The 25,927-nt window shown below is 36.4% G+C and overlaps 1 protein-coding gene across 1 annotated transcript; it reads right to left on the bottom strand.

The window, feature by feature from the left end:
- Positions 1-21,375, bottom strand: LOC579471 (elongation factor-like GTPase 1). The gene is made up of 19 exons (XM_030976715.1): positions 21,230-21,375; positions 18,115-18,221; positions 17,517-17,675; positions 16,790-16,920; positions 13,722-13,916; positions 12,720-12,898; positions 12,178-12,301; positions 11,522-11,601; positions 9,019-9,155; positions 8,153-8,275; positions 7,415-7,514; positions 6,759-6,916; positions 6,050-6,216; positions 5,379-5,517; positions 4,929-5,060; positions 4,321-4,468; positions 2,598-3,814; positions 1,203-1,387; positions 1-447 (listed from the first exon to the last, which is right to left on the bottom strand). Exons 2-19 carry the CDS (start codon positions 18,203-18,205, stop codon positions 259-261), a joined length of 3,654 nt encoding a protein of 1,217 aa, XP_030832575.1. The 5' UTR covers positions 18,206-18,221; positions 21,230-21,375; the 3' UTR covers positions 1-258.
- Between the last annotated feature and the right edge of the window lie 4,552 nt (positions 21,376-25,927).

Here is a 25,927-nt window from a genome sequence, read left to right as displayed (position 1 = left end):
TTTGGCTTTTCACATATAAGTCATTCGTAAATTCATGCGTAACTTTATGAACAGCTTTATGAAACATCCCCCCGGTACTGTTTAAAATATAAACTTCTCTCTGGGTGTAATGTCCGCTCAGAGCCAGAATGGCATTGACCCTGTACCTAATCATGCAAGAAAGTCATTACAGTTAAAAGTAGAAGAGCGTTAACTCATATAGTTGAGTATAGTGTTCGACCCTCTGGCTCTCAACAAACAATAGCGTGAAAATCGCATCTATTTATTCTTGCTCAGTGTTCGCTGTTTCTCGGCATGTTCGACGATCTTCTCCTCCACGCGGAGTCCCTTTCGTCGCCGGACACCGTTCATGTACTTCTTGGCTTGGTTCTCGTAGTCAGCCTTCTCCCCAAAGTGGAGCAGCTCTTCCTCTGTCGACGGCTCCCAGTAAGGATCACCGGGCACCACCTGTGGGTCAGGTCACAGACGGGTCAAAGGTCACAGACGGGTCAAAGGTTACAGGTCAATTGTTGACACAGCTGTTGTGATACTTGGTAAATTGAACCAGGATGTGGACAAGTTATCCAATTACTATAGAAACCACAATTGTAAGTATTTTACAGACACAAGGTTTGAATATGGGGGAGGGGGGGGGGTGTTGAAATATTTGAAAAAAATCAAAAAAACAGATACCGAAAGTTGTTTCAATAGTCTGTCAATTCTTATCTCTGTCCATGCTTGCCTCATAAGCTTTACATTTTGTACTGGTCTCATGTTGGCAAGTTATTACTGAGGTTATTTCGGCCCCCCCAAAAAAAATCATTCACTTGAATCTTAAGTTTTAGATTTTAGGCTCATCATAACTCATGTATATCATAAAAGACAAGAGGGGTGTTTCACAAAGGTTCTAAGTCAAACTTAACTCTAAGTTAAAAATTATTGAGAGCCTTTTGTAGCCTTATAATGAAATATATTCTAAAGCAAAAATACAAGTATTTTAGACTTTTCATAAATTCCACATCAAGAACATGAAATCTCCCATGATAATAGAAAATATGAATGATTTGAATCAACGTTTTATGCCTTTTAAAATAACTTTTACAAAATATTTTCAAAGATGCTATCGGCTTTCCATCATTTTTAAGTCCAACTTAGAGATAAGTTCAACATAGGATCTTTGTGAAACACCCCCAAGACAAGTCAAGAGTGGGCTTTATACAAACCTCCCAGTGACTGAAGAACAGCTGTGGACTCGCTAAGCCACTGGTCTTCTTACGGATGTCTTCTGAGAAGCCAAAGCTCTCGGCTACAGGAAGCACCGCTGCAATCTCAAAGACATCAGAACCCTCTCTCATCTCTTCTTGCAAGATGCGACCATTACGCTTGGACACCACACCGTACATCCGACCTGAACAAGTAACACAAAAATGAGATCTTAGTTATAACAAACTTGAACTTGAGATTCAGTTGTATTAAATCGTAGACAAAATAGGTATTCCATTATATCATGCATAAACACTTAAAATGGTTATGATCAAGCATACTAAAATCGTGCAAAGTACATTACATTATCTTATGAAATAAAGAATAAATTAAATCTACCTAAACATGTTCATCAATTCAGTTGCATGCTCTTTCCAAACTGCAAAAATTAATTTCTTTGCCTCTCTGTGCAACATAACCGCTTTGCAAAATTACCCATTTCTGGTCGTGATAAGCTCCATGACAACACCTAAAGGTACTGTTTATAGATTAATCTTGCACTAAAAACAGTAAAATACTATTGAAGCCTTTGGTGTAACTATTCCATGTTAAATGCAATGTGGAACAAGGAAAATATTTGTGTGGCATATACAAAGTTGAGCAATACATGTGGGAATCAAGCAAACATTACTCTTTCTTTCTGTTGAATACGGTTTGATAAATACAAGTTCAATAGATCCCTTCCCTGCGTTTCAGGGCAACTTGAAAGAACATTGATAGAATAAAAGCAATGTACATTTAATTGTACACTCAATTATACATTACTAACAACTTCTGACAATATCACTTACATTTTGATACATATTTACTATGCATCATCTGTCGAGAGGAAGAATGGCACTAACTGTGTGTTAAATGAGGGAATGCATACCCTTCTGGCTCTCACCATGTGGTGAGATATTACAATTCACAATGCTCATGGATGCCAAGTTAAAGATAAAGTTGAGTTCTGGTCATGCGATTGCATTGTGAAAGAAATGATGTGGAATCGATCAGAAAAGGTTGATCATCTAGCATATACGTATTCTTGTGAATTGCAAGGTTCTGGAATCATCAAAGTGATAAGAAATTTGGCCAAGTATTGGTCAAGTTACAAGCTCTGTACACAGAAGGATGTATATGGGACTACACGAACACACGACATAAAAATCCATCCCGATTTTTACGATGTTAAATGCCATATTTAGAATATGAAGGCATTTGAAGAGCCATGCTTTTCAGGGAACATGTTTTATCTAATGTTCTTCCACCCTTGCATAATAACAATGATAACAAGCACAAATTATTATTCACCTCTTCCCAGAACTCAACCTTTTCTTTAAGAATAATTTTTTTTTTTAATGCTGTTTAGTTACCTAGCACATCAGCTGTGGCCTGGATATCACACTTGTACATGGCCGCCATGAGTCTCTGTGGCTGTGTCTGGAAGGCTACACGACATCCCTCCTTGATGGTAGAGATCACCTGACCGGAGAGGGGGCCGTATACCACCTGCTGCTGCATGTGGTAGGGGTGAAAACCCCGGAGAGGGCTGTGGGGTAAGGGGGAGCCAAAGGCGGGTGGAGAGCCTAGGGGAGAGAAGGAGAGGATCGGGGATGAGAGAGGCGAGGTACATGTCAGGGATCCTATCCTAGTCTCTTCAGGGTTGTTCACACCTCCTGTTGGTATTCCTTTGGGGATGGATATAGTTCTAGGCTGGGATGCCATTTTACTACTGCTATTGCACTGTGTATCTTTGTTATCATCTAATCGGGATTCTGTTGATCCATCCTTCTCTGTGCTCTCACGTACATCAGCCCCATAACCTGCAGACACCACATCAACGTCATGTTTCTTGGTAGTCCTGAGATTTGCTTTGTCCACAAGGCCTTTATTCATCAAGGACTGGTCCATTTCCCACTTCTCAATAAGGAAACACACTCCCATCATAGGTTCCTCACATATCGGTCCTGCGAGGGTTGCCAACTGGAAGCCACTCCCAATGCTGTTATCAAACTCCCTCAGGACACACTCCTCCTTCAGCCCTCCTTTTTCCAAACAGTCCCACACACATAACCTCTTGTAGTCTTCGATCTTATTCACCAGAATATTGGGTCCGCATCGGCGTGGTCCAAACGCCCATATCCCATCCAGGCATCCTCTCCATTTCTTCCCAGCTGCATTAAAGGCTTCCTCCAGCTTGGATTTGAGTTCCTGCATACTGGCTTTCACCGTCGGAGCAAGTTCTGTGCTTGATGCTTGATCGCTCGCCTTCCCAGACAACAGCGATGAAATATGGTGGTCTAGTAACCTGATCAACTCTGCGTTCTCCTCAAGCAAACTTGTGACAGCTTCTGGAAGAGGGACAGCCCTGATGTGGAAGGTACAAGCATCATTGGAGGTCTTGATCTCCACCAAACCGTTCTTTAATATCCTGATGTCATCAGTGTCAATTCCCATGGATTGGATCTTTCTATGTACCTGGTTGATATCGTCTATGACCTCGTTCACCATGTCCATCTTGGGTCGCGGGATGATGGTCTCACGGAATGGAATGATTGGAGGAGAAACATCAATCTCGACTTTGGCAAACCTAGAAGAAGTAGAAGGACACAGTGCAAGATTTCAATTTAGTTCCAACTGACAAAGATCTTTTAAACACAGTTACATACTTATATCAATAAATGGAAGGCAACAACATAAAAAGCCAAAGTAAATACTTGCTGAGAGTGAGCCCTAAAGGAATTTCTTCCATGTACACATAATGTTTCAGTACAAAAGTTTAAGCATTAATGAACATAAACAAAGGACAATCAAATTATGCAAAGACTAAATCTTTATGTCCAGTTCTATAAACTCTTATTGACTGTAAAACATTCTTGGTCACTGTAGATATTTTCTTTAGGCTCACCCAATTGATAAACAATAAATTTACAGTGTCTTTTCAAATGTTGTATGATTCGACGAACAAAAATTTAGAAGAAAAAAAATGTAGGAAGATGAATATCCAATAAACCCTCAAAAGAAAGTATCATTACAGAAGAAATCATTGGAGAAATAATGTACCGTAAATAATGTAAGACTGGTTCCTGATCATACCTCTTTCTAAGGTCATCCAGGCATCTCTCTAGATGTACTTCACCAGCAGCCACGATAACATGTTCACCAGTCTCTTGTACAAACACCTCTACACAGGGATCAGCTTGGTTTAACAGCTTCATACCTTTCATCAGAGCCTGCATATCAGCTGAAATAAAAATCAAAGATGCTAATCATAAAGGGATAGATGCTAATATAAAGAGAGCTTGGAACTTTACAATGTATTCAGGTAATACTGGAAAGCCAGCAAAAGGTAAAAGTACCTTGATTATTTATTGAAATAAGATTTTAAAGATACTCTTCACTGCAAAAAAATAATAAATAATTTAGTCCATATAAAACTACAGACTGAATGATAAAACCATGAGGTGGGTAAAAAAAAAAATGGATAACAAGACCCAAAACAAAAATATACAATTAAGCATGTAAATTCAAAGACTGAGCATATAAATCAACTGTTGAACAAAACATTTTGATGAAGAAAAAGTATCTATTAGCATTATAGTATACTTTCAAAATTGTTTGTAAAACTTCCCAGGTTGATAGGGCAGGGACTTTCATTTGAATTATACTTGATTTCATGATACACTAGCTAATTTGTTGCTTACATAGATGCTTGGGTTCCACTGCTACTCTGACAATGGGTGGGGCAGCAAAGGTCATATCAGTGAACGCTGGACAAGCTAGACTGCTGGAAACGGTCGCTGACTTCAGCACCATCTCATCTAAGCCTCCAATACCTGGACAAGAATAAAGAAAGCAATTAATTAAATTGTAATGTTTCTGGAGAATAGTACTCATGGAAATAGGTATTATTTCCGATAAATTAATTCTGATAAAAGGCTAATGATATAACAAAAATAGTAATAATAAAAAGATGATTAGTTTCTTAGAAACTGCAGAGAGACGAATAGTGACATACTGATAAACAATATTAATTAATCATTGCGTAGAAATATTTTTGTGTTTTATTTCAGACTTATCTAATCATTCATAACACTTTGGAATACTATCACCATCATATATTAATAAGATAAAGAGTAAAGAGGACCACTCACCCAATATGTTTCCAGCAGGGACCTTCTCTAATAGTTCTAGTTCTCTTCCCATCAGAAGATATAGACTATCCACTGTAAACTCAGCTATGTATCGACTGCACTCCATGCTGTTAGACAAAGTACCTCCATTTTCTGACATCTAAAAAGAAAGCAAATAAACAGAAATCACTATTAAACACTTTAAGTGCTTTAGGAACTTTTCACTGCCAAATATGATGATATTATATCAAGAGTTCTTAAACAAAGAAAAGTTTTTTCTTTTAATTGGAATTCAATATAGGTTCATAAATAATAAAAGTAAGATACCATAGAATAATTCTTTCATTAAGAGAAACAACAGAAAAGGGCACAGGAAGAGGAGGAACCAACAGGAAATCAACAATAAAAGTCTGAAATATGTGACAGACAATGAATGGAAAACAGAAGACAAAGAAATTAGGAGAAAAATGGAAGGGCAAATGAGGGGAAATGAGAGAGAGAGAGAGAGTAAGAGGAAGAGAAAGAGAAATATATAAAGGCAAAAGAGAAGGAAAGAGAGGGGCAGAGAAAGGGAGAGAGAGAAGGACGGGATTCAGAACAAGAAGAATGTTGAAAGAAGCGTTGGATAAAAAGAATGTCCTGCAATTTAATTTTAAGACATCAAATATTGAAAATAACTTGGTGGAACATACCTCAGCCAATGCCTTTTGAGGATCATGCCTTGGTCCTAGAACAAAGAGTTTCTGTCCTTTACGAATAGTTCCACTGAAGACCCTTGCAAATGCAAGAAACATCTCTCCCGTCTTTTTCTCCTCCTTTTCTTCTGACTCTACCTTCAAGTCTATTGGTTCTGGCATTTCTGAGGTGGTATACAAGAAAGCATGTGAAACTAACAGGTTATTTTCTGTGCCATAAAGAAATCGGTATTCTTATTTTACATGATCTTTATAATGCAATTGATTTGTTAAAACAATGTGAATGAAAAAAAAAAAATTAAAAACTGAAAACATTGTGGTAGAACCTCTCTTCATATGATCTTTTAAATATATTTGCCATCATTTTAACTAGTACAGGAGGTGGAGGAGGGTGCATGCTTGCCTCCTTGGGGCAAATAAAAGTTGGTTAACTGGGAATTAAAGAATTAATGTTTCTTGAACATTAATTCAAGATGACACAGGAAAGTGTTAGTCATAAAGATTAATACTATTAATAGCATCAGATGAGGAACTCCTGTTTTCTAAAGGCCCCTTTTTTCCTGATATGTTTACCCACTTTCTGTTTCGATGGCAGATACGAAGTGTCCGAAAATGTGGATTGATTTTTTTTCTTTGGTCACAGCCCATACAATGTTAAATGATGTCTTCCAGAACCCTGGCAAAAGAACAGTATATATGCACTTGCCTGGAGCTGATGTTTCAACTTTAGAAGTAGCATTGTCATCTTTCTTTCCTCCTCCTCCTCCTCCTCCTTCTTTCTCTTGCTCTGCTGCTGCCTGTCTCTCTGCATGCCTCCTCCTCGCTTCATCTCTCCTCTGTTGGATCTCAGCACTAGTCAGCGGTCTGGGGATTAAAATTAATATAGTGATCATTTTAATGTACCCTTTTAACTTAATCTATTCATGTTGATCATTTGCCTTCCTGGCATGGAATATATGATGCAGTCAAACCTGTCTGAAAAGGTCACCCAAGGGAATCAGAAAAATTGGTCATTGTTAGACAGGAGGTCTTTCTAGGCAGGTTCTACAACATACATTTCTTTTCTGAGGGAGACAAAATACATGGCCACTGTAGACAGGTGGTCTTCATAGAGAGGTGGCCACTAAGACAGGTTTGACTGTATATACAGATTTTAATGAGGTATGGCAAAATGGAATCCGATAATGAAATAAAAGAAAATCTCACAAAACTAAACAGAAGTTACAATGAATGTGAAGACAGACAATTGGCATCCGGCAAACAATTTTGGTAGAAAATGTGTAACAGCTGACTAATGAGCAAATACAAAATCTGTTTGAACTCTATTTGATTTTGTATTGGCAAGTGTGTCATAAAGCATACCTCTGTCTGTTTTGTGGTAGCATACTGCTATCTACAACTACCATTTTTGAGATGTAAACAATCACGGGGGCATCATCATCAGAGGTCGACTTCTGAAAAGCTGTGGTCAAAATAGATATACAAAGAAATTATATTAGACTGTAAAAGCGAACCATGCTGTAGATTGCTATGCCACAGTGCTGCAGTGATTATAAAATAAAATATGTACATATAATTTGCATACAAATCATCTCCATGGTCAACAGAAAGAAAAACATTGTTTATAATGATGCCTACACAGCTATAAATGCTTAACCAATTATTAAAATTTATTTGATATATCATCCTAATCTTAAGCCTGTTTAATGCAGCAACAACTAAAGCATGCATGACATTACTTCACAAAATATATTATATTCATATTCATATTCATATTTATATTTATTTCATTTCCAACAGAAAGGTAAACATAGATATTACATTTGATTTCATACATAATTCATTTTTTCAAGAAACTATACAAATAAACTTTGCACATAATAAAATTATTACAAGAATTTCTTAATTTCTGAGGAAATGGGGGGGATCCACTAAAAAGCAGTGCTTGTAGGTTGTGGATCCCCCAGAAAAAAATAAAAATATAAATGTTTCAAATTTATCAGGATCAGCGAGATAATTTATCCTAAGATTAAAATAGAAAAGGTTTGATTTATTTCAACTTTTTGTACTAAAGATAATTTGCTCTCGTACAAGACATACCTTGCTTGAGTTGTTGCGAATCAGGATGGAGGGAATCAAATCTCTGCCCACTGCTACACATGAGTTTCTCTATTCTCTCCTCACTAACATCAGTAGGACTAGGAAGCTTAGAACATATCATGGCTGATGGATGGTGATGGCTTCGTCAAGGAGAATATTTCTTGTCAATACAAGCGTGTGCATTTGGCAGCAATTAAAGCCCCTCTGCACTAATTTGGCATAGAGGGATTAGACTTCCCTGCAAGGTCACTGGCAGGTGGTTATCTCATCAAATCAGCTCTCACTTAACATATTAAAAAGGGCTTCATGAGGATCAACGGCTAAGGCATTGTTGGATATATAGAGGGCGCATGTAGGTATAAGTAGTGCAGTGGGGCTTTAAAGGATACATAATAAAAATGTGTTTCAAATGATAACGATTGAAAAGATATTCCACACAATCAAGTAAATCTTACACTGCATATTCAAGAATAAAAATACATTATTTATTTCCCAAATAATTTTGGCAGAAATTGTGTTCTAGCTACACAATGAGCAGGCCAATGAGAGATTGGAATATCAAGCTAGCATTCTTGACACCTGCATAATACACACATAAACATGAGAATGTGGGAATGTGATTTCTAATCGAGATTATGCTGTATAATGCTGGTCCAAACAATCCTTAAACTCCATGATAGGCAAGTTAGAATTACCATAAGCTAGTCTCTCTCTTTCCGTGAACATAGATCAAAGTTAGTACTTCTCAGGTCAGTAGAAAAATTTTCGAGACAGATTTTTACTACTTGCTAAGACAGATTGCAGACAGCTCTATCTATAATCAATAAATATTAAAAATGAATGTAAAATAGATTTAGTAAGGATACAGAGAACAGCTTTTGAGACGGGTAACCATTGGTTACAGATGGCCTGTAGACAGATCTTGGTGTCATTATGTCTAAGGTCACGTGGGGTCAGCTTCAATCCAAGAGATTTCACTATCTTCTCCATCTTCTCTTTATCTCTACAAATACAAATTACATCATTATGACATCATCTTTTTCAAGACCAAATCTAATTATCATTATTATTATTATTTATTCAGAAAAAACAAAGAAAATCATTGAATAGAAAACAAGAGTACATTTGGAAAATACTCACATGGATGGCGGGTAAAGAAAAAGATTAACTAAATACCTGTAACCCGAAGGTCTTCTTTTCCAATCCATGTGACTTTCCAATCAGAGTTCACTTTCATATCTCAGAGAGGGTATTTGATACAAATTAAGTAGTATTCTATTAAGCTGATTATTATTCATGATCCAAACAAACAGATTACTGTACAAGGGGGCTGGAATACTACTGAAGTTATTCTTCAAATTAATATACTCATTTATCTCTTTTAGTGTTGCATATTTACGTTTTTAACAAATAAGCTAGGCCTGAGTCGAAACGGGTCCCCGCCCGGGCCCCGACCGTCGAGCTGAAACCCGGTTTTTGGTTTTCGGGTTTCGGGTTTTTCAAAATTAAATTTCACACTGATATTTTGAAATATAGAACTAAAAATATGGAATTCACAAACTTATATTTCAATATAATCAAATAAATATGCTTTAGAAATAAATGGATATTGTTTCAGTTGACGGTAGGTGTTTTTATCGCTCTAAAATTGAGGCTGCAAGAAAGGAATCACGCTTCGTGGTACCGATCGAGTGCGTTCAGAAACGGAAGTGGAAATAGATCTATGACCCACTGAAGACAGAGCAAGAAAATGCCACACACAAGACTAAAATATTGATCAGACTATTGCAATTAAATCGTAATACTAAAGGCGTTAATTTAATTGTCAAAATATATCCACAACATAATGGTTTATCCTTGATAGTTTGATGAAGGAAAATAAATTAGAGCTCTTGAAATAACATCGAAGTGCCTTTCGTTCGTTCTAAAAAATGCGTGTATAACGGCAAGCAGAAGTTACGAGACAAGCTTGATATGCACGTTTAAATCCCTACACCGTCATCCGACCTGATCGGAACAATAAGCATTAAACCAATTAAAAAACATTACGTAAGACTTTAAGGGACTCCAATTCAACAAAATTACCGTAAAATAATTATTTGCTTTGACAAATAATACTATAGATATTCATAATATCTTACAGAAATAATGATATTTCATGAGCTACGTACTCGATATCGAGTTCAGCTAGCCATCATTTTGAAATGAGACGTAGTTGTCATGCATGCAGCGCAGAATGCGGCAGCTCGCAGCTAGAGAGGGAAAAAAAATCACGTAATAGTCACGTGAATATCACGTGATCTCAGGCCCGCGCTTTTTCCTCTCTCTTCTGCATACTGCCCTCTACAGTCTACTGCATGACAACTACGTCTCATTTCAAAATGATGGCTAGCTGAACTCGATATCGAGTACGTAGCTCATGAAATATCATTATTTCTGTAAGATATTATGAATATATATAGTATTATTTGTCAAAGCAAATAATTATTTTACGGTAATTTTGTTGAATTGGAGTCCCTTAAAGTCTTCCGTGATGTTTTTTAATTGGTTTAATGCTTATTGTTCCGATCAGGTCGGATGACGGTGTAGGGATTTAAACGTGCATATCAAGCTTGTCTCGTAACTTCTGCTTGCCGTTATACACGCATTTTCAGAACGAACGAAAGGCACTTCGATGTTATTTCAAGAGCTTTAATTTATTTTCCTTCATCAAACTATCAAGGGTAAACCATTATGTTGTGGATATATTTTGACAATTAAATTAATGCCTTTGGTATTACGATTTAATTGCAATAGTCTGATCAACATTTTAGTCTTGTGTGTGGCATTTTCTTGCTCTGTCTTCAGTGGGTCATAGATCTATTTCCACTTCCGTTTCTGAACGCACCCGATCGGTACCACGAAGCGTGATTCCTTTCTTGCAGCCTCAATTTTAGAGCGATAAAAACACCTACCGTCAACTGAAACGATATCCATTTATTTTTTAAAGCATCTTAATTTAATTCCATTGATTATTTTATTGTTTTGAAAGCAGTAACTGTCTTTTCCGTCGCATTATTAGAACAGCAACTTAGTCTAACTCCCGCCGCTGCATGCACACGATTTTTAGTGTCAGTGCAGTGGTGAAAATTTCGGGTACCCGGTCCCCGCCCGAAATTTTCAAGTCAAACCCGGGTTCGGCAAAACCCGTGATGACTCAGGCCTAAAATAAGCAGTAAAATAAAAACAGGTCTGTATTCAGTCTGTACATTTACATACATGCGGGTGTATTGATATCACAGTGTACATCTTGAAAAGGTTAAAAGTGATGTCATTTACAAAACGTTACTGGTATTGGGACTTGTGTCCTTATGACTGCATTATACTTACTTCCTGACGATGACTGTCTCATAGAGTGACCATATGTTCTCCAGAACAAACTGCACAAACAATGGCTTCTTTGCTTTAGCCTGGATGGAGCAAATCATAAGGGAGAGAGGGAGGGTCGGAGGGAGGGAGGGAAAGAGAGTTAGAAGAGACAAATACAGCTCAAAAAGTGATTCATATATTAACTTGATTGGGCTGTGATGTTTGAAAACAATTATATTCCAACAAATGGTATTGGGTGACACAGCTGATGTCATTCACATGGGGGCAGTATCGCTATCTTGAAAGGTTTTGTTGAAGATCTTCTTGTTTTCAGAAGCCTTCGAATAGATTTGGATTTGTGTCCATAATTTAACAATATATAGACTTTTTTTCACCACAGCACAGTCGAGTGTATTATGTGGTATCTGCGCTACATAAATTGACATTACTATTATCATTAGTATCATCATTATCATCATTATCAATAGAGCCTTCAGCTTAGAGTAGGCCTGTTATAACAATATGAGGTCTCTATGACAGCTAGCAAAATTAATGTTTACTATAATGTCATAACATAAAGCAGAGGCTGTATACATGAACTCTTAAGCTAAAAAACTCTGAAAATGTTACATTTTGAAAAACTCTCAACATGAATCATTAAAAAACAGGATAGATACCTGAGCTCCTTTCATGATTCTCTTTGACTTTGTATGAAGGTAAAAATCTCCCCACAGAGTCTTACGAAGGACGTCCGCTCTCACACCTAATTTGCTTGCATACATCTCAGCAAAATGGTTAATGCTGTAAGAAAATTGAGATACACAGTAGAGTCAGAGAACAGCTTACAAACATAGTGATATTCATGCATGCTCCTCCTCATAATCCCCAGTGTTGGCCGTTTTCTTAACTGTTTAATAGCAATAGGAAATCCTCATGCAAGCTTACAAGTAGTAAAGAATTACTTCAGTTGAGGACAATTTTGAATCCATTTACAAACTTGTTATACTTGGTGTTAGAGAAACAGGGATCATCGACTCCTTTCTTGATATTAAAGACATGATGGTGGCAAAGGTCATGGATTCGGTGAAAATTTGTGTTTCTAAATGGTCTGTAAAAGAGACCCGATCACTTTATCAAAGCCTCAGAAAATCAATTTCATAAGGCAGTTCATGACTACTTCAGGTATTTCCATGTCATGGTAATGGAAATGTCTTCATACCTGAAACCCCAGCCATCCAAGGCACTGGCAAAGATCACATTGCCCTGGTCTGGTGAGAAGTAGATATGAGAGTCATCGGTGTCCTCTAATCCATCGCTCCAATCATAAACCTGCTCCTCTCCTTCCTTAGCATCTCCACCACTCACTTCTTCTTTTGTCTGGACGGAGTCTTCAGTTTTCTGGAGAGTGTTAATTATTCATCTTGTTGGCATCATTTTACAGGATGACCATAAATAATAACATTCTGAAAATCTGGAGTCTGTATTGCTCTTTCACTTGGATGAGGATAAAACTAGATTGTTGTGGCTTTAGTATTGGTTCAATTTTCTTGTTCTTGCACAATACAATTTAATTCACTTAAAGATAAACTTGAGTTCTGGTAAAAAAAGAAAATGAATTCTCACAGAATCTAACAAAACTTACACTGAATGTTCAAGATTACAAATAAATGTCATGTGCCAAACAATTTGGGAAGAAAATGTATACTGGCTGAGTAATGAGCATAGAAAGATAAGGAAATCAGGGTAGTACTAGCCCCGACACCATGTGTGTTATCCCATATACATCTTTCTGTGTAAGTGATTGTTACTTTACCAAGACTCTGCCAAATTTATGATGATTTTGATGACTCCAGAACCTTGCATTACACACCATTACTTACATGCTATATGATCAACTTTTCTGATTCATTCCACACCTTTTCTTTCAAAATGCAATCGCATTACCAGAACTCAAGTTTATCTTTAATCTCACTCACAAAACAACCAGCCAAAATTATTGAGAAAAGTAAATGATCATAGGCTATCAAAAACAGGAAAATGTACATTATTTGTTTATATCAATTCTTGTAATCTTAATCTCCTGTAATTGTTGGCATCATCTGGCACCCAAATCAAATAAAAATTGTTCTTAAGTTCATGACCAAGAACATAATCTGGTTCACTGTAAACCAATCTGGGAAAACAAGCCCGAAAACAAGAAAAGGTCCAACTTCAAACTTACACTTGAAGTCTTCTCAAGGACATGTGAAGCATAGAGGTTTCCTACGACAGCATTGACCTGCTCCAAGACCTGCTGCAGGTGAAGATGTGCTTCCATCGGTGTGTACTTGAGCTCACTGATCAACCGGTCAATCTTATTCAGGACCAGGCATGGTTTGATGTGCTCTAACCAGGCTTGTCGTAAGACAACATGGGTCTGATTATAATGTATTGGAAAAAATGAACATATTTGATTTAAACTTTAATATAGGCCTTTGGATTAAGTTGGATATCTATAATAACGCTGCTGGTTTCAATCATTCGATCAATGTTGTTTGAATTGCTCCAACGAGGCTAGTTGTAGGATGGCAGGATTTATAACACAAGTCTGATTTAAGTTTATTCAAACAAATTAAAGGTAACTTCATTCAATAATTGCTACCAAATTATAGATGAAGATGGGCATGTACAGTTAGCTGATAATTTCAATTTAATAATAGGAGATAAAAACTGGTGACAATTTTAGAATTACAAAGAAGGATATAACATAGAATAATTTTCTACTACTTGTAATTCACATTGCATCATTTGGAGCCTAGCGAGAGGGTGTCAAATATATGAATTGACAAATGATTTACATATCCGGAAGGAGGGAGGGGGGGGGGTGCATGTATGCAGCATATATCAGCGTGACGCAGTGTGAGAGTTTCTACTTTATTTCAAGCAATCTATTGATGGTAACATTATACATGACCAGAAGCAAATAGCGCAACTATTAAATGAATACTTTGTTAATGTTGGCATAAATATTAATACAAATATACCTTCAAATGATATAAATCCAGGTAAATACTTACATGGTGACTATCCTACTTCATTATTTTTTTCTGACATACGGACGGTCGATGTTGTAAATATAGTACTAGCACTAAAAGATGGCAAGAGTCCAGGATATGATGATATTGACTCCAAAGTTCTCAAGAAATGTATACATATAATTGCTTTGCCTTTAACTTATATTTATAATGTATCTCTACAAAGTGGTCACTTCCCTGACAAGTTAAAATTAGCGAAAGTTTTGCCTATATATAAGGGTGGAGAAAAGAATCTAAGTTCAAATTATCGACCTATTTCTCTTTTGTCCATTTTTGCCAAAATTTTTGAAAAATTAGTTTATACTAAATTGATGTCATTCATAAATAAATATAATATTTTATATAATAGACAATTTGGGTTTCGCTCAGGACATTCTACTGCCCTGGCGTTACTAGAATTTATTGATAATATAAATAATGCCTTTGAAAGTAAACATATTGCCTTTAGTATTTTCCTTGACCTTTCTAAAGCATTTGATAGTATCAACCATGTCATATTATTAAAAAAATTAGAATATTATGGAATAAGGGGAGTATGTCTAGAATGGACAAGAAGCTATTTGAATAACAGAAGTCAGTTTGTTTACTTGGATGATATCAAGTCGTCTTTACTCAAGATTTCTGTAGGTGTACCCCAAGGTTCTATATTAGGCCCCCTTCTATTTCTGCTTTACATTAATGATGTTCAATATGTTACTCAACTCATTTGCCCTACAATATTTGCTGATGACACTACTTTGTTTTTAAAAGGGAAAAGTATAAATGAACTAAATGCCATTATTCGTACAGAAATTCCAAAAATTGACCAATGGTTTGCAGCAAACAAGCTTATGATCAATTCAAAAAAGACTCAATGTATGGTGTTTAAGAAAAGAAATAGACATCTTGATGATGAAATTGAGGATATATACATCAATTTTTATAAGATTGATAAAGTATACTGCATAAAATTTCTTGGAATTGCTGTAGATGATAGCCTGACTTGGTCTTGTCATATTGATGAAATCATGGGGAAAATAGCACGTGCAATTGGAGTATTGTATAGAATTAGGCCTTTCATTCCTCTGAGAATTTTAACCAATTTATATAACACATTGATCTTGCCATACCTTTCTTATTGTAATATAGTATGGGGGAAATGTTCAAATATTTTAATAAATAAGCTATATGTATTGCAAAAAAGAGCTCTACGTGCAATAACTAACTCTCATCCCAGAACACCAAGTGATCCTCTTTTTAAGAAACTTAAAGTATTAAATATTTTTGACATATGTAAATTGCAAACTGCATTATTTATGTACAAATATTTCAACAACTTGCTGCCTGAGGTTTTTAATAATATGTTCATGTTAAACTCTGAAATGCATCAGTACAATACCAGATATTCCAATAGACCACGTGTTCAATTGTTAAAGTATGAGTCGTCCAGACAGACGGTCCGACACTTGGGACCTCAACTATGGAATTCATTATCTGATGACATAAAAAACAGCCCTTCGCCTGCCTCTTTCAAAGGCAAATACAAACAATGTCTTTTGAAATGTTAAAATATGTTGATCTTTTTAAAATAATTACTACACCACCTGAATTATTTATGCTCATATATTCTTTGTGTATACTTTTCCATCACACAGACCGCCTGTTTCCCTTTTGTTATGTACTAAATTATGTTCTTTACCTACCAATATATTTTTAATTTATTCCTGGAGACCAGCCCTTGACAGGTCAATGGCCTTTGTTGGCTCCTCCACATACTCAATTATAAGTTCTAGGTGCTTAAAATTATTTTATTGTTATGTTATTTTCTTGTTTTGTTTTGTTGTATTTAATCAGATATTGTATGTAAATTGTTATATGTTTTTTATGAGAAGTGGAAAATAAATGAAATGAAATGAAATGAAATACTGTATGTCGTCCATAGTGTGATGGGGTGAAGATTATTACTTAAGAATCAGATCTAAAGAGTTTCAAAACAAAATATTGTGTTTCTGGTCCTTCTGCCAAGCACATAAAGATATATTGTCAGCTGGAAAGCTCTGATCATATTTGCCTCATAATGCACATCTTGCAATACGAGTTAGACATTATACATTGGCTACATTCAGTACCGATGTGAAGCTGCAGACCAGTTAAAAACAGGTGCGATTGACTGAATGACTTGCAACTAATCTTGATCAATCACAACTCTTTAAAAGACAACATCAAGAAATCTAACCTGGGGGCAGACTCCTTCCACAACATCGATGACCACTAGGGCTCCCTCACACAGACGGACAGCAGTAGAAACCTCGCTCGAAAAATCCACATGTCCAGGGGAGTCAATCAGATTCACCAGGTATTCCTCTTCTACAGAAAAATGTAAGAAATATGAAAATTCGAAAATATGAAAATACCAAAATATTAACCCATTTAAGGCAAACATATTTACAAACATGTGGTGTCAACGACTTCTAACAAAGATTCAATTTCTCATTGTTTAGATTTAAACAAATGTTGCTCTGTGATATCCAACTTTACAATTAAAAAACCCTCTTATAATTTCAAGAAAAGAGGAAATTTTTTCTTAGTCTCAAAATTATATAACATTTTTGGGCAGGTTAAAGTTCAAAGTGCTGTACACTCATAAAAACAGTCACATTAAGAAAATGCAATGTAATCGTATTCTTACTTCGGATACAGAAAAGTATCACCCAGCTATTTCCTTCAAATACACACGGTGGAAATTGAACAAGGAATACATAAACAAAAGAGTACAGAAGGTGCATGCTGGTAAAATCAGGATATGGGATATAATTCATGTGTTGCCTTCCAGCAAATAGAAACTGATATATACTAAAGCCCTCTCTAAATAACCAAAGTAGCCCATCTGTAAAACCATCACCATCATAGGCCTAAAGGAAAGCAAGACTGGATGTATATACATGTTTATATATGAACCATACCTGGAGTATTGCTATAGAGGAGAGAGATGGCACTAGACTTCATGGTAATGCCTCGAAGCTGCTCATCTTCACGACTATCCATGTACCTCAGCTTGCCAGCCATACGAGTGGAGATGATTCCATTGCTGGAGATAAGAGCATCAGCAAGGGTGGTTTTGCCTGTACAGTCACATAAATTGAATTGAGTATTTAAAACTGTTTGTTCTCCGTTTCCTGGAAGTTTGTTCTTTGTATACGTTACCAAAATTAAGGAATTAAATAATCAAACAATAATCATTACTGGTAATAGTTACATTGACTAGCCCCAACCCATTCATGAAGTATATTGATATCATCTTTATGAGAAAATGCATTGTGGTAGTGAAATAACAATTATACAAAAATTAGGTGACTTACATCATCACATTCAGAAAGCTATCTCCTTTAGATTATCAACACATGAAGAACAAATTGTTCTGTCAGTAGTCGGCAAACTTTTTTTTTTTTTTTTACCAGAAAAAGGAAAAAAATGAGTGATCAGTGTAAAAGTATGTTTAAATGTTAAAAGTCTTGTTGTAATTCTTCAAAAAAACCCTGTTCTTATGTTAATTTGTCTTACCATGATCAACGTGTGCCAAGATACAGATGTTTCTGATCTTGTCTACATTACTCTGCAACTGGGTAAGCTTCTGAACTGAGACTGATCTCATGATTATGTCTTGAATTCTGCAGAAGATAATATAATACAAATCCTTTTGACAATATAAAAATGGCATGATCCTGAATTTAAGGCTAAGGACACTCATATTAAATAGCTATGCATGATAATGAACACTATCACTGCTGGAATACTCAAAAAAAAATATATCAAAATCAGTGAACATAGGATTGAATTTGCACACTCAGTTACTGCCCCCAACAGATGCAACTTCTAAGGTGGTAGCCCTTCCTGTCATCACATGGTTTCTGTAGGTTTCGGAATGCTGTAAGCTCAAGTGTGTGGTTTTTATTTTTTACCCATACATTACCACTTTTATTGTAAATAGAACTTTTTCACCGTTTCGCTCTCGTCTCCACTATCACCTGCTGTCACAGCACATCCAATCCAAATCTAGCTTGGAAATATCTGCTGCAAGGACTCTCCTTTAAAAGCTTCAAGAATTATAGATGGAAGGCTGGATGATTTGATTCATGGGCTTTTTGCAAATATATGTTCATATCTATTAAAGAACCTCAAAAATATACTACATATTTGAGGTTTTATGACATATATTTAGAATCGAAACTTTTGATCATTTTCCCCTTCCTACTTTATGGTCTATCCTGGATTTTTCTTGTTAATCCATGCTTCTCTTATTGTATCCTGAATATGGAAATAACCTTGCACTATATGACCATACAATAGTCCATAGACCAGTGGCGTATCTGGGGTACTCCGTCAGGGGGGGCAAGCGACCGAAGAAAAAAAAGGCGATGCTAATTTTCACTTCTGGCGAGCGAGCGAGCCAGGTATTACTTATTATTAGGCAATGTTAATTTAATTTTGGGTAGAAAAAACCTTTTTTTTTTTTAATACTGATTTGCTGCAAGTTCGGGCAAGCACAATCGTGCTTAAGGCGATGTTAATTACATATCTGGGAGTGAGAGTATAGCGAGCGAGCAAAAATACTCTTTTCTTTCAACGATAATTGGTATATAAACATAAATCTTTATGTTGCAGGTCGGGGTGACACAAATCAACTCATATATCAATTACTAAAATCAATCAATTCATCAATTCTGGGGAGCGAGGAAACAATATCTCTTAAAATAACGTTTGGTACTTATTTACTGGGATTATTGTTGCAGGCAAGGGGGCGCACATATTTTGTTAGAAATGTCAATTCCAATTGGGCGAGCGAGTAAAGCGAGCAAGCAAAAAAAAATCAATTCTCTTTTAATAGAAATTAATACATAAACTTATTTTTATTGGTGCAGGTCGGGATGGGCGCAATCGCGTTTAACGCGATATCAATTCCTTTTTGGCGAGAGGGCAAAAAAACACTTCCATTTTTAATGATATTGTTGCAGGTCAAGGGTGGGCACAATTGTTTTCAAAGCAATGTCTATTCCATTTATTCGCAAGCGAGCGTAGCAAGCGAGAAAAAATGAATTAGTCTCTCTTAGTAACATTTGGTACATAAATTGGGTGTTATTGTTGCCATGGTTGCAGGTCGGGGCCCGTCGGAGCAGGCACAATTGTATTCTAGGCAATGCTTATCTTTTTCTTTTTTCAGGGGGACGAGCAAGTGAAAACAATTAATACAAAATAGGCTAGCAAGCAGCTCGCGCCAGCGAAGAGTTCAAATTTGTTATATCACTTATATTTTCCAATTTTCATTTGTCTTTTTCAGGGCCGTATGCGGAATATTTTTCTGGTGCGGGAGGGGGAAAGATGCGTAAAAAGTTTTCAACGAAACTCAAAAGCGAAAGGAGTGAAGGAACGATATTTCAATTTTCAATTTGGGATCGTTTTTCACCTTTTTTGTTTGATATTTGAATAAAAAATGTTATCAGAATAATACATTTCAAATTTCAAGTCTCACCGATGTTTCTATCAAAAGTTACAGCCCCTCCAAAACGCTGGTATATTCATATCATTTTGGTCAAAATCAACGAAAAAGACGTCCACGCAGAGTGATGTTGTTTTGCTAAATTCAGACAAACAGCTGTCTCCGCGATATGTGCCATTGACTAGTATGGTTGGCAATTCGCGCCGTAGAACCCGGAAGTGAATACACGTTGTAGTCAATGGCAATATCGCGGAGACAACACATGTTGTCTCCGCGATATTGCTATTGACTATAACGTGTATTCACTTCCGGGTTTATCGCGCGAATTGCCAACCATATTTTCATTCACTATAATGTGTAATTGAATTTGGGGTTTCGTTCGTGCGCGGAGATGTTACGCGATGTAACCATGGTTTGGACTGAGCGGAGCACACGCCCCCTAATTAGCTGATCCACCAAATAGCGAGAAGGGTATTTTTAAACTGTTATCAATTGTGATCCCTGGGGGCTAGCGAAAATATAAGCACATAGAATTGTTCCTTAGGACTGGGACTACTTATCGATCGGGGCGTCATATCTCAAAAGTGACAAACCTCAGAGTTAGCCAGGACACAATGTTTAAATTGCTGTTTTGACCAAGATATTTTTAGAATTTCGGGGGCTACGCCGCCCCTTTGGAAATATTGGAATTCACCTGATCTTTCATATGACACCTCATTTATTGATTATCACCTTCAGGATCACAATGGATAAAGGTTTGAATCTCGAATTGAAAAAAAAAATTGACTTTTTTTGCATGGTCGCGCAATGCACGTAGACTGCATAGGGATGCGTGTAATCTTTATGGGAAGAATTTTAGCACACAACATCGGGTGCGCGATCAGACACCCTACTATTAATAGAAGGTGTCTTAAATCATCACAGAAAGAGCTAGCTAATCACGGAAACAATCAAGTTCACTTTCAATCCTTTTTGAGTTTTTGACCCTCATACTCCTGATTAAAGTACGAACAACTCCACAGACATTCACAGCATCATTTACAGTCTAAAGTCTACATCATGGTCTACATACATGTAACGCAATAGGTGGGGCATGGTACTCAAATGACAGAACGTAATCCGCCTGCACTTGGTTCATTTGTGCTTTTGAAAACAAGGACCTTGCATAAACATAATGCTTACCTTTACCAATTCAGCCTGTAGAACGCAGTACAATTAATTGTTGACCTTCATTACGATCGAAAAAACGCGAATCAGAGTGATATTTAGATTACCAAGAATGGTGAAATGCCTGCATGATGAGTGGCTGCGTCGATAAGACAAATAAAAAAGGAAAAATGACAGAACAAGATCGCGACACGAACGATTCTAATTCCGTGAACTGTCGGTCAAAATAAACTTTTGAAAGTGGCAAGAAAGTACACAACAAGCCCAACATGTCTGTTTTCCCTAACGTATAATTTTTTTTCCAACAAATTTCAAAAACGGAAGAACCATGACATGACCCTCCAGATCCACCAAGCCAGAAGCGACATCCTACAGCATGCACTAATTTCAATCGTACAACCTGTCTCAATCGTTAAAGTACGCGATGCGCGTGTTGACCCCCCCCCCCCCCCCCCCGAGGTCACTCCATGACCCCCTTTCGGATGAGGTGAGGGCGAAAACCCAATCTTCAATACGAGAAGGGGTTTCTAGCCGTGGTTCCCCCTTCTCTGGCTACACGCTTGGATTTCACATATTTTGATTTCAAGGGTTATGTATGGGGTGCAGATTTTTCCTCATTTTTCAGCATAGATTCCAGCACTAGTTCTGTATTTGGGTTGGATACTCAAATCGGTGTGTAATACAATTATAATACAATTATCATATTGGTGTGAATTCATGTACCGACACGGTCATGGTTAAATGATACATGTAAAAATGACAGTAACCAATGTTAAATAAAGCCACGAAAAAATGCATAATTCATACAGTTTGTCGATTCCTCATTTATCAGCGTGAATAATACACGATGTTGTTGTTTTTTTTTTCATAGGTTTTTACTCATTTCTCTCATAAAGAAAAATTGTACATTATTTATAACATTGTATACAAAGTAACAACATAATTTTAACATAGGTCTTAATAAATTTGCCAATGAACTTTTACATTTACATACAAAAGTTACACATTTACAGATGAAAAATATTCACATAAACAAAATTATCTCAAATTATTTCTTTTCCACAATATTCTGTTAACCTATATTCCTCTTCAATTTCCTTTAGAGACAAACAAAATTATATATATGAAAAGAGAAAGAGCTAGAAAACACCTACTACCCCCGCCCCATACAACATTTAAACACATAACAAGTACAACAGTATACAAAACACACACCAACATAGAACGAAAAAATAAACAGAAGTAAAAGAAAAAGAAAAGAAGAGAAAAAAGAAGGAAAAAAATAGAGAAGAAAGGAGGGTCAGGAAGTTGTATATTGAGAAAATTAAAAACTGAAAACATTTATTCTAAACTTTCCAAAGCTTCCCATTTTCACCTCTGATAATTACTCTTTGTACTTTGGTAATGCTCCTTTTCTTCCTGATAAGTTTCCCCTTTTCCTCTCATCATTAGATAAACGCGCCCTAGCTAATTTCAAGCGACTAAGAGCAATTTCCCCCAAAGCTCACTCGCTACGCTCGCACGCATCTATTATCAAAGGTCTTTTCAGACTTCCGTTATGAGAATGTGCTTATAACCCCATTAGGATTGGGTTCTTTCCTCTTTATAAGATGTAATTTTTCGCACTGCGACCTCACACATCTTAACATTTTCCTCGCTCGCCAACAATTTATTAGACAACTTAAACCCAACTGCGAAGCATGATGCTTAAGCAATATCTTGTATGGTGTATAAAGTGAAACAAATATTGAAATCATCCCTGATAATTGTAATCACAATGTAGGGGTATATACCAATGTCTAAAAAATTGTATATTTTCTCCAAAAAATTCAGATTGCCTTTGTCCTTTTCAAAAACTCCTATTTATGCTTTACATGAAACGAATTTCTCTTACGACAATTTTCCCATTACGCGTTACCCGTAACAATAAGAACCAATTCTTTTCGATTTACAGGAGTCCATGAATGAAATTCTATTGTAATACAGAATCTTTATTTGTTTGAAAAGATCCCAAAGGTAATAATAATAATAATAATAATAGTGGGTTCTTGTATAGCGCTCATGTCAGTCAAACAACTTTTTTTCAAACTAGGTTAATTTATGTATAAATATAATTATTATATTTCTTTTTAAACTTAAAAAACAAAAACAAGTTCATTTTTTAAACGCTGTCTCAAAATGTAGTTTGATATATTATATTGTGCCCTCTCATGCATATTTCCTTTCTAATGCGCATTTCTCCTTCCTTATCTCTATATCGCAACTAATTAAATTAATAACGTGAGACCTTGATAGATATTTAAAAATACTAATGCTCTTCTTGTTTTGTTCTGTTATGTCTTTGTTTTTTTTCCATCTTCTTCTCCCTTTTCTACTACTTCTTTTTCTTTTGATTTCTGGTCCCTTTGGAAGACCGGTTGCACTATACAAGGGCATCTGAAAGTGGGCTACCCAGTAGTTTATTGTGTTGGTTTATTTCGTTTGACATTCTGTCGCTCTTCATGTTGTTTATCATTTTAATGAAATATGATTTTCTTGCTTATGTAAACTTTATATTATATATTTGTTTAAAATTTTTGTTATTTTTTGTTTTCTTGCGATCGTATATTATTTTTATATGACGGAAATAAAACCATGTATCTATCTGAAACATGAAATTATTCGTAAGTATCCATTTATTGTAAAGTCATGATTGATTAAAAGAGATTTGGTTAATTTAAAGGAAATACCATTACTTGTAAGTTGTTACAGGGGACCTAAACACATTTTGTATCTCAGAGTTAAAATCGTTAATGACACTACATGGGGGTAGTAATAAGTATTTAGTAATGGCAGGTGAGATGCAATCCCATCCAACCCCCCCCCCTCCCCCACGCTCCTGTGGCAAAATTTTTAAACTTAACCTTGCCATCCTTGCGCTGCATATTAATATTTGACTATACCCGTATAAATATTTGCGGTGGTAAGGTGTGGTGGAGATCAATAATTATGGACAATTTATGTCCTGCGTAGTCATTCGTTTACGGTAAGCCTCCCGTTTTTTCTCGCAATATCATTTATTTGTATAAACATAGCTTTGCACTTGTATTTTTTGTTCGAAATCTCATTATTTGATGAATTATCGCATCGGATTCTGTGTGCGTGCGTTTCATGGATATATTATTCATATATATATATATATATATATATATATTCATATTGAGCCAATCAAATGCAGCGATAGGATGGCAAGGTAAGGTTAAAAAAAGACGCGCCCCGGTGAGGGGGTGGCATGGGGGAACTTCACCCGAGCATTAATAGAACAATACTAATTGCGTAGAATGACGTATTTCATTCTAGATCGTTGAAACGTCACATCCCAATGACCGAATCCCACAATATTTCATCTTCACCCATAATCGAACAATATGACTTTCATAAAAATCTGTTTTAAAACAAGACAAACCTCCCTCAAATGTGTCGGATTTTTACTTAGTTCATACGTATCTGGGAGTTATGATGCCGATAAATCGCTAACGGTTCGGTTATTCAATAATAGCTCAATATGAAATCATCGCGATGAGTAAGTTGACAATCGAGTACATTCACGTAAAAGCTTGCATCTCTTAGGCACACGCATTTCGCGAACATTCTCTTTTAAACACACGAAACAAAATTTCAAAAATAATGATCGCTAAAAAGAATAGTTGGCGAAACACTGTCTTTATGTCTCGTTTCTGTCTTAAGGTGATTGAGGAGGGAACTGAGATTTCATTAGGTATTTTAATGCCTGCTTTGCAAGAACATTTTCGATCTTCTAGCGCCATGACAGGATTTCTTCTATCGCTAAATATATCCCTGTGGTATGTTGCCGGTAAGTATTATTGATTAAAATCTATTGTTTAGCACGATTGCAAAGACTTTCGAGAAAAAAACCTACCAACCTCAGGAAATTCAAATGACATATTAAGTCATCCAAGCATCATGATTTATGTGGGAGATACACTAAGGTATTAAGAATGCTCTTGAGTTGGTTTTTCGTAAGTTTTTGCAGTCATATTTGTTTGTATTTTACATTTTTTTTTTTAAATCAAATAATCGTAATCAACCAGGGGGGTGTTTCACAAAGATCCTAAGTCAATCTTAACTCCAGGCGCGGATCCAGTGGGGGGGGGGGGCCGAGCGGGCCTTGCCCCCCCCCCCCGCAAAAAAAAGGAGACAGAGAGAGAATGAAAAGAAGGGAAAGGGAAAGAGGAGAGAAAGGGGAAAAAAGAAGACGAAGAAGAAAGGAAAAGAGGGATGAAGGAGATCGGGGAGGTGGGGCAAAAGGACTTGCCTCCCAGGCTGTTGCCTCCCCCCAATCAAAAAATAAAAATAGAAGGAAGGAAAGGGAAAGATAAAAAAAGAAGAGGAGATAAAGGGAAGGAAAAAAGAGGAAGAAGAAAACAAAAGAAGGGGGATATCAGTTGCAATTTTCCCGCCAACAGATTGTGGATCGGAGGGGGGGGGGGGACAAAAGGTCCTTGCCTTAAAAGAGGAGAGCTAAAAGGGAACAAAAAAGAGGAAGAAGAAAGAAAAAGTAGAAAAGAAAGGGAGATCAGTTGCGGTTAATCCCGCCAACAATGTGTGGAGCGGGGTGGGGCCAAAATGACCTTGCCCTCCTCCAGCAAACATAAAAGAGAAAGAAGGAAGGGAAGGGAAAGGAAAAGAGGAGAGAAAGGGAAAGAAAAAGAA

Source organism: Strongylocentrotus purpuratus, unplaced genomic scaffold, assembly GCF_000002235.5.
Source record: "Strongylocentrotus purpuratus isolate Spur 01 unplaced genomic scaffold, Spur_5.0 spur5_scaffold_9, whole genome shotgun sequence".
Lineage (NCBI taxonomy): Eukaryota > Metazoa > Echinodermata > Echinoidea > Camarodonta > Strongylocentrotidae > Strongylocentrotus > Strongylocentrotus purpuratus.
This window is presented reverse-complemented; position numbering and strand designations above follow the sequence as displayed.

Excerpts from the sequence above, each read along its gene's own strand:
- LOC579471 (XM_030976715.1), bottom strand. The coding sequence starts at position 18,205 with ATGAGATCAGTCTCAGTTCAGAAGCTTACCCAGTTGCAGAGTAATGTA. Across the intron at positions 17,676-18,114 it reads CTTGGCACACGTTGATCATG|GCAAAACCACCCTTGCTGAT; the intron begins GTAAGACAAATT and ends GTGACTGTACAG. Across the intron at positions 6,217-6,758 it reads AGTTGAAACATCAGCTCCAG|AAATGCCAGAACCAATAGAC; the intron begins GCAAGTGCATAT and ends ATACCACCTCAG.